Source organism: Anabrus simplex, chromosome 1, assembly GCF_040414725.1.
Source record: "Anabrus simplex isolate iqAnaSimp1 chromosome 1, ASM4041472v1, whole genome shotgun sequence".
Lineage (NCBI taxonomy): Eukaryota > Metazoa > Arthropoda > Insecta > Orthoptera > Tettigoniidae > Anabrus > Anabrus simplex.
Window position 1 is genome coordinate 159,278,212 of NC_090265.1, and position 15,417 is coordinate 159,293,628.

At 39.2% G+C, this 15,417-nt stretch overlaps 1 protein-coding gene across 1 annotated transcript in view; it reads left to right on the forward strand.

Moving 5' to 3' along the window:
• Positions 1-15,417, forward strand: part of spn-E (spindle E) — a 323,333-nt gene that overhangs the window by 119,017 nt on the left and 188,899 nt on the right. Inside the window, exon 12 of the mRNA XM_067157868.2 lies at positions 8,918-9,045. Within this exon, the coding sequence (XP_067013969.2) occupies positions 8,918-9,045 (128 nt within the window). The remainder of the gene's footprint in view (positions 1-8,917; positions 9,046-15,417) is intronic.

The window sequence follows — 15,417 nt, forward strand, 5'->3', positions numbered from 1 at the left end:
CACAGCTTTTGCAATTAGTATATAACATTTGGATCTTCTTAATAAAGGTACTCCTGTACACCAAGTTTTCTAAGACTTTTCCAAATAGTTGATCTAGGAATGGTATTGTATGCCTTTTCAAGGCCCATAAATACAATAATTAGGTCTTTTCCTCTTTCCCAGTGTTTCTCTGCCAACATCCTCAAAGCAAATATCAGATCTGTTGTGCTTCTTCCAGCTGTAAAACCATGTTGTTCCTCTTTTAAGGTAGTCTCTAGTATATCCTTTTCTCTGGCTTCAATGATCTTCTCCATAATTTTAAGGCCGTGTGATAAGAGGGTAATAATACCTCTGTAATTTTCACTTTTCTGTCTACTCCCTTTTTTAAAGATAGGAAATATCACCCCTTCTGTCCAATCTTCAGGTATTTTGTTATCCTTCCATATTATTCTGAGAGCTCTATACAGCCACTGTATTCCTGGTGGACCAGCAGCTTTATTCATGTTAGGTGTAACTTCATCAGCTCCTGTCATCAGCTCCTGCTGACTTACCACTTCTCATCCTATGGAGAGCTTCCTCTACTTCTGTCCATGTAATTGGGATATCTTCCTCTATTGTTTTCTGTCCTACATTCTCAACAGAGTCTTATTAGGGCCATTTAGGAACTTGTCTAAATACTGTCCCATTGTATCCGTGATATCTTTCATACTGCGAACTATATTCCCATCTGCTCTCTCCAGAGCTGTAATTGCTTCTTTTTGTGATCTTTTACTTTTCACCATTCCATATGTCATTTTCATATTCCCTTTACTATCTTCTTTCAGTTTAATTGTAAATTCTTTCCAACTTTTCTCTTTTTCTTCCCATACAATTTTCTTGACTTCCAACTTCCTGTACCTATATTCTTTTGCCATCTCTTCGAATTTATTGTTATCTACTTGGCTGCTGTTGATCTTCTGTCAGACTTAGCCACATCAAGAACTTTTTTGGCTTTATTCTGTTTCATTATAGCTTCTTTATCATTCCACCAAGATGTTCTTTTCTCCCTAACTCTTCTGCTTGTTCTTCCACATATTTTATCTGCACTACCAACCAGACTTACCTTAAAATCATTCCATTCTTCATTACCTACCTTTGTGCTTGTTATTGGTATTTTAGTTCTGATTTCCTCTTGAAACTGCTAAATATCCAAACAAAGGGGAAAGCCCGTAAATGTGCAGCGAGACCTGGTGTAGAAATTTAGTCAACACAGCAGTCACACCGTAAGTGGCTGGTAATAGCTGAAGTGGAGATGCTGAGTTGCGATGTGTGAGGTTACATGGAAAGACCACTTCAAGAACACCTAATATGAGGCAGCGTTAAAGTGACTGGAATATCTAGAGAGGTCCAAGAAAGACGACTGCTCTGGTATGGCCATGTTAAGCACAGAGATGATGACTATGTAGGAAGGGGAGAATGCCTGACATGGAGGTGGAAGGTAGGGTGAGAGATAGACCCAGAAGAGGATGGATGGATTGTCTACAGGAAGACCTCAGGGAGAAAACAGAAAATGTCATGTGGGGCCGAGGGAGTGGAAACTATTTGTCGAAAACATCGACCTCGCATGAACGTTGGGGGGGAAGGAAGAATTAAGTCCTTTACTTAGCAATAGCTAAATTTCAACCTTACAGTTCAGCAATATGCATTGAAATGTATGGGATATAACTAGGAATACCTGGGAAAATCATTTTTACAACTGGGCCCTCAGGTTTACTGAGCCTACACCAAAAATGAGTACCATTTTAATTCATGGGACAAAGGTGGCTGGGTATAGAACTAATCACTTTACCTCACCAAGTGTGAGGTTATGGAATGCAGAAGCCTTTACATTCCACTCCTCCAAGGGCCTTCATAGCCTGTATAGAGATGACTTTGCTTTTCTCAAGTTTAATTTAGAAAGTTAGCAAAAATCAGTATTAAATAAATAGAAAGTTTTATTTTTAATATGTTGTTGTTTGCATACTGGTAAGTTTTTGCATATTAGACATCCAAGATTTGTTAGTTTTGTAACCTGCAACTAAATTCATGTTCCTTTGGGTGTTTTCTTTACTTCTATAGACTCCCAGAGATTCTGAATATTATAAAGGATATGTATGAGGGTTATAAATGTCAGGTTCTGTATATAGGAGATCTTACTGAACCAATAGATGTGACCTCGGGAGTTCGACAGGGCTGTAATCTTTCTCCGACGCTTTTCCTACTTGTGTTGGATAGTGTGCTCAGGAGAGTGTATCGAGGTCTTAAAAGGGGGATCCAGTGGGGCTTACAAGATAGGTTAGAAGACCTTGTTTTTGCAGATGACATTTGCCTACTGGCTCAACGGTACAGAGATATGGAAGATTAAGCGGTTGAAGGAGGAGGCAGAGGATGCTGGACTTAAATATTAATAAGACCAAGGAGATGAGGGTCAGTTCCAAGATTGATGATAAATTGTCTATAGATGATAAAGAGGTAGAACAAGTAGACTCCTTCATATATCTTGAGAGTATGGTTACTACGACTGGAGGAGCAGAAGACGACGTTAAGAGACATAAAGCGAATGGTGCTTTTGTTCAATTGTATCCTATATGGAGAAACAAGAAAATCTCCAAAACAACTAAGTTTCGACTTTTTAACACAAATGTTAAGTCCGTTCTGCTTCACAGCTGTGAAACATGGAAAGTTACCCAGAAGACGACTAAACAACTGCAAGTCTTCGTGAATCACTGTCTAAGACGTATCATCAACAGAAGATGGCCGGATGTTATTTCAAATGAAGATCTATGGGAAGAAACTAACCAGCAGCCAATTGAAATGCAGATAAGGGAGAGAAAATGGCGTTTGATAGGACATACTTTAAGGAAGCCCACTGGAGCCATTGAAAAGACAGCGCCCGACTGGAACCCCCAAGGCACTAGAAAACGCAGACGTCCGAAGACGACCTGGAAGAAGATGATCGAAGAGGAATGTCTAACAGTGGGAAAAACTTGGAATGAAGTGAAGAGGTTAGCCAACAATAGGAACAGATGGCGGTGTTTCACGGAAGCCCTATACTCCAGGAGGAGCAACAGGAAATAAGTCAAGTATAGACTCACAGAAATTTCCTTTGAGATTCCAGGGTACAGCCTCTAAATTAATTTATCTTTGGCATATATTGCTTTCAGTTGGTTTTTCCTCTTAACCCATTTATACAGTGAAACTCTTAAGACTTTTCAAGGGGCCACAAAAAAAAAAAAAATCAAATCTTAAGCAAGAAACTTCTTAAAAGGGGTAATGCCCGAAAACGTATTCTGTACTTTGAAATACATGCGAAACACACAGCCAAAAGATTTTCTTGTTTGAACAATACTGAAATAGGCCGATATACATAAGGGCTGCTAAAAAAAAGCCAGGACACAACGTACTCTTGCATGATGAAAAAATCGATTGTTTTATTTTGGCACCATAAAATTCTTCATTCTCTTCTGAATCCAAATATATATAGTTTGTTGGGGTTTAGACGTCTAAAAGTACCTTAAATTTGTTTTTTAAAATAAGCGTCCCAAGCCTCACGTCTACTTTAAATGTCATCAGTGTACTGTTAGTTACCATTAGACATAACACAGAAGGTCCCCTGTTTAGCATCTGGAAAAATGCATGAATTCCTTGGTTGGCAATCCTGGCTTATGCTTAAACTCCTTGAAATATTTCTTCTTGCCCAATGTATTTGTATACATTGTTTATGTTGAACATTGTGTTGTTTGGATATCATCATTAAATGTTTGATTTTGTGGTGGCGAAACATTGTCAGGACAAGGTAGATTAACTGATGGGGAAATAGATGTACATCAAAATTATTATGGTCTAGCTATCAGGAGAACTGCATCATCGAATGATATACAGGTAATGAGAAGGGCAGTGTGGGCCACATTTTTTCATAAGTGCTCCACAGACGTTCACCCAATTCACGAGCTCTATCCAAAAGGTAGTGACACTTGGTGTGATTATCAAAGAGCACTGGTGTCTGGTGAGTTCTACACTCATAAACATTCTCTTCCTGCAGCAGTAAATGGCTGCCATTAAACCAATTTACAGAGATCTGAGTGACACAAAACTCCTCGCCAAGTGCTTACATGGTGGCACTCAGAATCCTAATGCAAGTTTGAACCATTGTATTTGGGGATGAGCACCAAAAAATGTTCTCTTTGGGCATAAAACTCTCAAGATGAGTGTTTTAGATGCAGTAATCTGTTTCAATGGAGCTAGAATGAATGTATTGAAGAACTTGGGGATTAAATGTGGACCTAACATGAAAAATAGTGTCATCACTGTCGACAAGGTGGAGAGTACGAGATGCCGAAAAGTATGCTGAACAGATCACCAAAGAGGCCAGGATGATAAATAGGAATCTAAATAAGAAGAGGGAAGAATCAGAACTGGAGAAAGATCATGATTATTCACATGGGATGTTCTAAAACACAGGTAACTCTCTGAAAAATATACTTTTTACTTTGCCAGCTGTTTCCCGTTAATACTCATTTTTCATGTTTAGGTACCAATAACTAGGAAACCATTTAAGATAGAGGGCCAATTTTTTGTACATTAACTTGCCTAATGGAGTACTTGAATGTTAACCTATTTTAATTTCCAAAAAATAGTAGGCCTGGATTGGGAAGAGAAAAATTGATACATGTTTTTGAATAAATTTGAAAAGAAAGCGTTCGGAATTTTTTTCTTGCATTCTGTCCCAATAATAATGAAACAAAGTGGATACTCATCTGCCAATGTCTATTCCCAGTATGTGAACAAAATTTGAGAGTATTTGAATCAAAAACAACTGAGAAATGTGTACCTGAAGTAACTAATACAAAATGTTTTTTGAAAACTTATCTGTCCAAATTTTTATTTATTTCACACATCCTATAAAAGCAAAGTAGTACTACACGGTCATAAACAGCTCAGAATATACTGCTTTTTATATGTTACAAGAATCATAGCTGTACCTTTAGCACAAAACTCAGAAAATACTTATTAAAGTGATGCAAAAAAAAAAAAACATCGTGTAAGAGTATGTGGTGTCCTTAACCCATTTATACAGGGAAACTCTTAAAACTTTTCAAGGGACTACAAAGAAAAAAAAAAAAATCTTAAGCAAGAAACTTCTTAAAAGGGGTAATGCCCGAAAACTTATTCTGTACTTTGAAATACATGCGAAACACACAGCCAAAAGATTTTCTTGTTTGAACAATACTGAAATAGGCCGATATACATAAGGGCTGCTAAAAAAAAGCCACAATATAACAATTTGATTTTCAAGACATGTATTTAGAGATAAAGTAAAATAATTGAACATACTGTATTATAAAAATACTTGATAAGAGAAGGGAACATATTTATAAAACCTTGCACAAGAGATAAGAAGAAATACTATGAAATACATTTCTAGACACAAAAGTGTAGGCTCCTGCTTGGAAAAGAAATTGTCCAGGGTTGACGACTGTTTCAGGTTTTTACTGCTTTCTTGCAGTATAAACCTCTCCATTTCCCACATTGCCTTCGATGTATTCTGAAGCACACTGGCTGAACCTTCCATAAATCGCCTCAGTTTTTCAAGGCAGATGCTTGCCTCACTGCAGGATGGTCTTGGGGAATTCTCTTCCTCCACTTCTTCTTCCTCCTTTTCTTCTTCTTCTTCTTCTTCTTCTTCTTCTTCTTCTTCGCATCTCCTGCCTGAATTTCATTGCAGATCTCATCGATGGTCTGCTCCTCTCAAGTGATTACCATATCATCAATGGCTGTGAAGTCGTTGAAATTTCTGATAATCTCCATCTCCTCCTGCATAGTTTTCCACCACCCTGGCTCTTCATCACCAACTTCCCTAACAATGCTTTTATTACCACCTCCGAAGCCTGCTTTCTTGAAGCAATTTGCTATTATTACAGGCTCCACTGAATCCCTTGTTGAGGCAATGAAATGCATTGTGTCCAAAAGAGATGGTTTGTAGATGGGTTTGCCTGCATCCGTGTGTAGCAGCATACAACGCACAAGTGATTTTCGGTACCTCTGTTTCAATACCTTAACGATTCCTTGGTCCGTGGGCTGTAGGACTGATGTAAGTATTCAGTGGAAAAAATTCTACATTGATCTTCCTTAACTGGGGCCACTCCTTGGGATGAACAGGACAAGGATCCATAAACGCCTCAATCTTCCTGTTCCGGCTTCCATTTTGGCATCTAGTGCGCATATACTCTTCAGACAGGGAACTGGTCATCCAAGCTGACTTGCTGCTGGTGTACTTGCACGGTGAAGTCCTGGCATTTTTGAATTAACATGGCTTCCTAGACTTCCCTATCATCAGTAGAGGTAGTTTTTCACTTCCTTCCATATTAGCACCAACCAGTACCATAACTCACACTTTACTTAATTTTCCCCCGTGGCAAGATTCTTCCTTGAGAAGTAGAGACTAATCTGGGGTGTGCGAATTCGAGATTAAAAACGTTGCAAGGTTTGTAACTGCTTATTTTAGCGGGCAGAACTGTTTCCTTTCATGCTCCTGTTTCCTCCTCATTTACACTCAGTGCTTCGCCACAAATTGTTTTGTAAATTATGCTGGCTCGATTTTTAAAGCGGTCCAGCTACCTGTTCGATGCGGTTAGAGGTACCTTTAACTTGAACGCAATTTCTTCGGCTTTCTCCTCCACAATAGCCCCACTCAGAGGTATGTTTAAACTTCGCTGCTGTTTAAACCATATTAGCAGAGCTTGTTCTACTTCATCATACTTTCCAGATTTGACTTTCTTGCAGTTTGCTGAAGTATTTCCTGCAGAAGCCAAGATCTCTTCTTTTTTCTTTCTTCGCTATAATGCCATTCAAAGTAAACGTTGGCATTCCCAGCTCCTTCGCCAAAGCAACACTGGAAGGTGTAGACGACTCCACTTTTCTATAATCTCCACTTTGTCTTTAATTGTTGGTGCCTTTCGCTTGATGACTTTCCTCTGAGTTCCACTCATTTTCACTTAAAACGTTTGTACATTGATATTAAAAGTACAGCTAACGTCACCGACTCATATTCACACTAATTACGACACTATACTACACTTGGCAATCCGTAGCTTAGGCTTACAAGACGAAAAGACAAGAAGTGTACTACAGTTCGTTAGCATTGCTTTCTATCTTCCTCACACCCCCCGACACCTGCTTCAAGTTAACGGCAGCAAATGGAAAATCCGGCAACTTATTCTTAGCGATTCTTATAACCTAGTCGTATATAGCCCCTGCATTCCTACTGCTTGTCACAACGATGGGCGTAGTTTCTGGCTTTTTTGCAAGTACCGCATGGCAAAGCCGGTATTGTTTATTTTTCCATTTTAATCTTCTTCATGCTATAGGTAATGAAGAAAAGAAATGCAGGTTTGAAGTTGCAGAAATGAGTGCATGAGAAAGTAGCTGGGTTATTATGTGCGAATAATAAAGGCGCAGTAGCAACACTAGCACATTTAAACGTAAACAGTTTCTTTCCCCGCGAGAATTTTATTTCGTGTCTCGTCATCCTTGTGCTATGTTCCAATAATGCAATGTAATAATTACGAGTGACGAGAATACAATGTTTAGTTGGTATAAAGGTAAAAATAAAAATAATTTTCAATTATATGCCAACACGTGGTATTATAACGCCTCTGTGAGCGTGTCCAGCCCCCTCCCACCAACACCCAGTTGGTTATCAACATTCGTTCAACTTTGTAGATGATCGGGATATTTCGGCCAGCTGTTCGGTGGCTTAATGTGTATCAACTGGTAAGTCAGCTGTTTCCTGCATAGAGTCGGGAAGTTTTTGTTTCGTAATAGTTTATTCACCTCGCTAATAATCTTATCAGTTTGGTTCGAAACGTAATTTCCTGTACTACAAGACCCATAAGTATTATTGCAACAACGTTACAGACAATGCCTGGAAGGAAATAAGCGAGGAATGGAAATTCAAACAGGCTAGAATATTCAATTTTGTGGTAGATTAGGCCTATACTTAATTTCTTTTGCAATTATTGTTGACTTTATTTCAGAATCATTATGTTGGAGTCCATATACAGTAGGGTATGTCAGTACGATAATGGACATTGCTTGGAATGTACATATCTTTAAGTATTTACCGTGAACAATTTTGTAAGTGGCATTCCCTACGTTCGTCATACATGTGTTCCTAACAAACAGTAATGAAGCTGCTCTGTTGTGGACAAGTACATTTTACGGTTTTTAATTATGTTGAGGCCACCTTGATTAATGACTTCACACTGTCGCAGCACGCAACGTACTGCATTAAAGTTCTATCAAATCATCCATTGCGTGCTTTACGTTTCCCGTGTATAATTCCGTTCGATTCTTTTCCGCTAGATGTAAACAGTGGAGTGAAAATTTCGACTGATGGATTTGATTCAATTCCACAAGGTGAGAGTGAGCATGTGATGTTAGTGTTATCATAGCGGACATTGTATGGCATTGGCAAGCCCGGACGGGCTCTGTAACACCAGAGACCCACCGCAAGTGTGCGAACGGCTAACACAAGATGCAACTTGCGCGGAGACTGTAGGGTTCTAACCATGAGCTGCATTGAGTGGTTGTTTTATATCTCAAGGAGCTCTAAAATCTGAACTGTTTAACAGGGAAATATATTTACAACAGAACACTTTAAACAAAAAAAATATACTATGCAATCAATCAAGGGACCAAGAATATCGCACTTCTTAGGCGGGAAAACTTCTTATGCGGAAACTTCTTAACTGTGTTTCACTGTATTTTAAAAATAGTTCTGCATGGTGTCTTACTGATACATTTTCGTAGTCCTTTGCAGATAACTTGTTGGATTCTGAGTGTCATTACTCTGATTCATACTGTGTTAAAGAATCAAGTTCCAATTTACTCAGCTTACAATGTTTATGTGCATTTTCAGGCGCAGCCATGTCATTGAAGAGCATGTTCAGTGCACGCTTCCAGAAACGATTAGAAGCTTATCATTCAAAGCTAACTTGGGCTGATGGTTCATGCAGTGATTCAATTGCATTCCTGAATGCATATCAGGTGAATGAAGTAGTTTGTTACATAAACAATTTAGAAAATAATACTTTGGTTTGAAAAATTGTTGTATTTGTGTTCTGATGGAATGTGACAGCATGTTTGAATGTACAGGTACACTAAACGTACTCTAGACAAGGAGATTATGGTGTGAAGGGGCTGTAATTGTGTGTTGGCTACCAAAAGAGAATTGTTAACGTTTAAATATGAAAGATGCTATTGATGACCAGTGTAGCTCATGAAGGTGTAACAATTTGTACTACATTCAAAAATCTCTGAGCCCATGAACTATTCAGTGTAAGATGGTGGCAAGCAGCTCTGTAGTGATACAAGTTCTCAGCGTTTGTGTCGTGTTTTTAATGGTAAAAAGTGTAATAACTTCTGTAAAAATAGTACCGAAGTACTTGTTGACAAACCAAGAATTGTGCACGCATTTAGAAATAAAAAAAATGGTTGTGGCATCTAAATGTGAAATTAATTCTTGGACGTGGTGTGGAAGTGACGATCTATGGCCTACCGCAGCAACGGGTAGGGGGTGCCTGGTGAGGAGCAAGGTTGCCAAACCACCTGCATCATTACTCCACCTTGTGATACTTTCTGTTACCCTTAGTGGAGAAGAAACTCGAGAGTCTCATTCAACCCCGTGTGAAACGTGTGTAATTCTAAAGGTCGTGTGAATCAGTTATTTGTACATCCTGTCACTCGTCAGTTCCCAGAACATGTGCAAAAATTAATACATTGCTACTGGGGAAAATAAATTCAGGAGTACAGACATGGTCATGTTGGAAATGTAGTTTTCCTCAATTCTCGGAATCTTTTTTTAACACGACATCAAGCAGTGTAAATAGTGATTTCAGCACAGAACAGGTAACAGGACAGTTACAGGCAATCCAGGCCACTCTTGCCTCTTTAGACCCATCAATTGTGTGCGTTAGTGAATCATGGCTCAGTTCGTCAATATATGACACAATACCTCAGTCATATACAGTATTTAGGAAAGATCGATCATGGACCTTAGGTGGAGGGACACTTACTGCAATGAAACCCAAATTCAAACCTGTGCGCCTCCAGCAGCTGGAAACAAAGGCAGAAGTTATATGGGTGGAATTTTCGTGCGCTGGAAGGAAGTTTCTTTTGGGTTCTGTGTGCTGATCTCTGATGTCCCCCAGTGTCATCAATGAGGAATTACTACTGTTTCTCAGCCGTGTGCAAAATATCCAACACCGATATAAAGGTATATATATAACTGGAGATTTTAACTTGGAATTGACTGGCAGCATGATCGTCCTCACCTCCCGCCTGTTCCCATCAATCCATTAGCAGAAACTACCTTACAGCATTCTACGACCTGTTCCTTGACCAATTAATTACTGAACCAACCCATATAACGAAAACTTCAAGCTCCACACTAGATTTATTCTTTAATAACCTATCATCCTCAGTATTGAAGACACAAGTCATCCCCAGTTTTTCCGACCACCTAGCAATTACAACCGCCCTAAAATACACGAAACCAGTAAAAATGTGTAATAGAGAAGTCTGTAACTACAAAAAAGCTGACTGGGAACTACTATCATACCTTCTCAGAAAACATCTACCCATCCCGTTACATTTTAACACTGTAGAAATCAATTTGATGTGGTCTATATGGCAAGAAAGTTTCTTCCACTGTGTTCACAAAGCTGTGCCTAAAGTAACAATCGGTACAAAGAAAAACTCTCCATGGATTACGAAAGAAATAATCAAAATATTACGCAAAAGGAATGCTGTTTACAGGAAATGAAAACAGGATACAAGCGATCTTATGTGGGACAAATATAAATGCGTGAGAAACACAACCAAGCAACTCATCCACGAAGAATACAAAAAATACATAAACAAGATAAGTGGCAACATTAAAGACATGTGGAAATTCCTGAATAGAAAACATGGCAACTCAGCACCAAGTGCACCGAGTACTCTAACAGAACAACTGTTACCTCCCCCGAGGCCATTGCCACAGCGTTCAGGGAGAAAATTAAAGAGAACTTTAATGAACCAGGGAAAAGTACAAATATGTACCCGAACACAACTCAGCCATCACCTCTCTGCCTCTCCAACCTTTACTTGAAGCAATTAACAGCCTCCAAAAGACTCGACCACATCTTGCTTCCGGGCCGGACAACATACTTGCAATTATTTAGTGCAGTGCGCAGAAGCATTAGCCCCGTCCTTGTGCGCCCTGTTCAACTTATCAATTAACAGTGGCTGTGTACCCAGTGAATGGAACATGCAAACGTAGTACCAATTTTCAAAAGTGGAGGAAGAGATAATATTGATAATTATAGGCAGTGGCAATAACATCACTAATTTGTTAGAGTATGGAGTGATTAGTAGCATGGAACATGTTTGAATTTTTACGGGAAGGAGACTATTCTCAGCAGGGATTCCTCCCAGGGAGTTCTTGTGCAACCTTCTTAACCAAAGTCGTTGATGACTGGCAGTGTTCCTTGGAGCACCCAGATATGATTCAGGTAGACTGCCTGTCACTTGATTGGAGCAAAGCCTTCAATCAAGTGCCGCATGAACGACTTCTGTTAAAGCTACAACAGTTCGGTATACAAGGCAGATTATTGATGTGGGTGAGGTCCTTCCTAGTCGAACCCAGTGTGCAGTATACGGAGGGGCCCGGTCACAACCTATCAAAGTGACATCAGGAGTAGTTCAAGGCTCTGTGATCGGTCCCCTGCTGTATGTTGCGTTCATGCTCGATCTTCCCGGGTGTGTAACCGCACACATGGCACTATATGCAGATGACACTGTTCTGTATAAAAGTATAAGGAACATAGAAGACAGTAAAAACTATAATCAGACCTACAGAATTTATATGGTGTTCTGTGAATGGGCTAAACATAAATGTAAAGAAATGTAAATACATTAGCATAAGTAGATCAAGAAACTGCATAGAGAACACATGAACTAAATAAGAATGTAATACCACAGTGTGCAAATATGAAACTTTTAGGATTAATTATTTCTAAGGATTTGAAATGGAACCTGCAGACAGAGGAGGCAAGGCGAAAAACAATAAGTCATGGGATTTCTTGCAGGAACCTAAAAGGCTTCAAATCAGGGGACTTACGAACAGCCTACCTCAGTGTGGTAAGACCCATACTAACCTGTGGTTTTCCTGCCTGGAGTCCCATCACTGTCACAAATCTAAACAAACTTCAGAAAATACAGAATCATCAGGACGCAGAGCTTGTAACAGCTGTAACTTGTATGGCTTCATAACCAACCGACGTCTCAAAACACGCCAAATTTTTGTTGTAGGCAGTTGTAACTCCCGACTGGCACGACGAGTTGATTTTGAAGGACTACGTTGGAAAGCAGTTTCATTTCGTGCAACATTTTCTTCAGGAACACAAGGGCGGCCAGGACTCTTTCCTTCACATACACATCCTGTATCTACAAACTGTTGATACCATCTGCGAATGTTCTACCCATTCGAAGGATCAATTTGGTACCTCAACCTGAAACGTCTTTGTACTGTAATCACGGAATTGTACTTCGCAAACTCGAGAACACAAAAGGATTTCTGCTGCGGAGTAGCCATTTTAATAATATGACGGTTACCAAGCAAAACAGAAGACAAATTACATCTAGCGGCTATTAATATAAACTAGACTATGTATTAGTTTCTCTAATAGCCGAGCTGAGGCACAGCGATCGATAGTTTGGACAAAATAATACTTTGTAATACGTATATTCTTTTTGAAACACCTTGTACTTTTGCAGCTTTTCCCACGGCTGTGAGGGCGACAGTTTAGACTAGATCTATGTCTTTATACATTTCCAGACGTGCCAAATCTCCCGATTTGAGCAGGAGACTCCTGATTTTCCATCGTTCCTCCCGATCGCCGGGTCCGATCTCCCGATTTTCAGAGCAATATCCGTAATTTTCGTATTATTTTAAACTCCCCCGGATTTCCTCGTTCTATCGATATATGGCTGAGTATGACTAGTCGATAGTAGTTCTATTAATGATACCAGATGGCAGTACGGGGCACGGTGGCCAGCCTTGTGTTCCTCTTTGGTCTATAATACAGTCATTCTCTTTGCAAGCGAGTCAAGCGAGTAACATTCTCTTTGGAGTAACCTGACCTCAGAAGTAGCACGCCATAGTCGTTTTACCCGGGGCAAGACCTGCAGAAGTGCTCGTGTTGTGCCTTAATATTTGTTTTGGCCAAAATGTCAAAAAAGAAATATGATGCAGTGTTTAAAAGTGCTTGTAGGGAAGAGTTTCCGTGTTTGAGTGAATCCAGAAAGGGACCAACATTCACATTCTGTGCTATATGTAGGTGTGATTTTTCAGTTGCACATGGTGGGAAATGCAATATACTCAAGCATATGCAAACGAAAAACATAAGGAGTGTGTCCAGTGTGTAGAAAGAAACCAGAAACTGAACTTTTCATGTAAAAACTAAGATGTAAATCCTGTGACGAATGCCGAGGCATTATTTACGTCATTTATAGTAGAACATAACCTGCCTGTAAATTGTGCCGATCACGCGGGACCTTTGTTTCGCAGAATGTTTCCTGATTTGGAAATCGCTAAACGATACGGGTGTGCTAGAATGAAAACAGGGGCTATCATTACAGAAATGTGCATGGAAGAAAGGGCGAAAATTGTATCACATTTGCAGGTGAATGCATTTTCTGTTGCTACTGATGGTAGCAATAAAAGCGACTTGAAGATATATCCCATTGTTGTAACATTTTTTAGGCCTGAACTCAATGAAATTCAGAATTGTCTACTCTCTGTGCCTAATTTAGAAGGGGATGCTACTGAAGCTAACATTGCCAATCTTTTGCTCTCAACTTTTCGGGAATTCTGCATTCCATTAAAAAACTGCCTAGCTCTTGGTGCTGATAATGATCCAGTAATGGTAGGATTAAAGAATGGTGTGGCAGGATGTTTGAAGCGGGAAAATAGTAACATAATCATCGTAGACTTCTCTTGTCACCTAATTAATCTTGCTGCCGAGAAGGGTGCGGCTTGCTTGCCTGTAAATGTAGATGAAAGTATAATTGATATATTTTATTATCTGGAAAGGAGTGCAGAGAGGAAAGAAAAGTTCAGAGAATTTCAGACTTTACACAACAGAGATAAGGAAAATACTGAAGCATGTGCCTACTTGATGGTTATCACTAAGAAGGGGTTTAGATAGGATTTTACTTCAGTGGGACCCTTTGGTTACATTATTCAGGGGCAAAATTGTGAGTAAGGATTCTCAAGTGGGAACTTTTAAGACAAAATTCCTAAGCACAGTTTAAGTGCTGATGTGTCTTGTTTGTCAGAAAACGTTAAGGATTGTCATAACATTTCACCTCACTCCTCAGTTAAAAGGAAAACCCAGTCATCAGTTTCATAAAAAAATGAAACTACTTATGACACTAAGAACCATGCAGTCACGTGAAGAATGACTTTTCATGTTCCTTTCATGAAATTTACATAAATCTTTTAGCCTTTTTCTCTCAAGTTTTATGGATATCTTTGAGAATCCAAACGTAGCTCTTCAGTCAAGTATGCCGCACATCCACTTATTGAGGTCAGTTTTGGAGGAACTATTGAAGAATGTGATGTCAAGGTTTGTGAAACCAGACGTTATTAAAGGATCCTCCCCTCTCCTTGCTGTAGATTATCGTACTCCAGCAAATCAAAGGGATGATTGTGATCTGATGATAGGGAACTCTACGTTTGTTTTAGTGAACACCTTGAAGTCCGAGGAAAAGTTCATATTCTTTAAGTCTGTTAGAAAGTGTTTCTCTTCATTGTGTGACTACATGGTACACAAATTTCCATTCAAAGATGAAGTTTTAATTCATGCAGAAGTTGCACATATTTTTGATATAAGTAAGGCATCATTTTCTAGCCTTAGATTTTTTATTAACAAGTGTCCGAACATTTTGACTAGTGACATGGAACATTTGCATAAAGAAACTGATATTCTGCACTCCCAGTTCTGTAACTTTCAGCTCGAAGAAACAGACCTGGCAAAAAGAAGAATTGATGTTCAATGGACATTGGTAGGTCAGATGAAATCAGCTGATAGTGTACTTAAATATGCCAGACACTCTAAGGTGATGCTTGCTGTTTTATCAGTTCCACATAGCAATGCAGAATGTGAAAGGATTTTTAGCAGAGTCACAAAGACAAAAACACAGTTCAGATCCTTGCTGTCTGAACAAACTTTGGAGAAACACTTAACTTTGAAATCAGTTCAGCAAGGCAAGTGCTTTGAGCAAAAATTTAGTTCAGAGTTTCTGAAGAGGGCTAAGTCAGCTACTGGTGTGTTGAACAACAATTAGTCGTAATGTGATCACCATGTTGAAGGA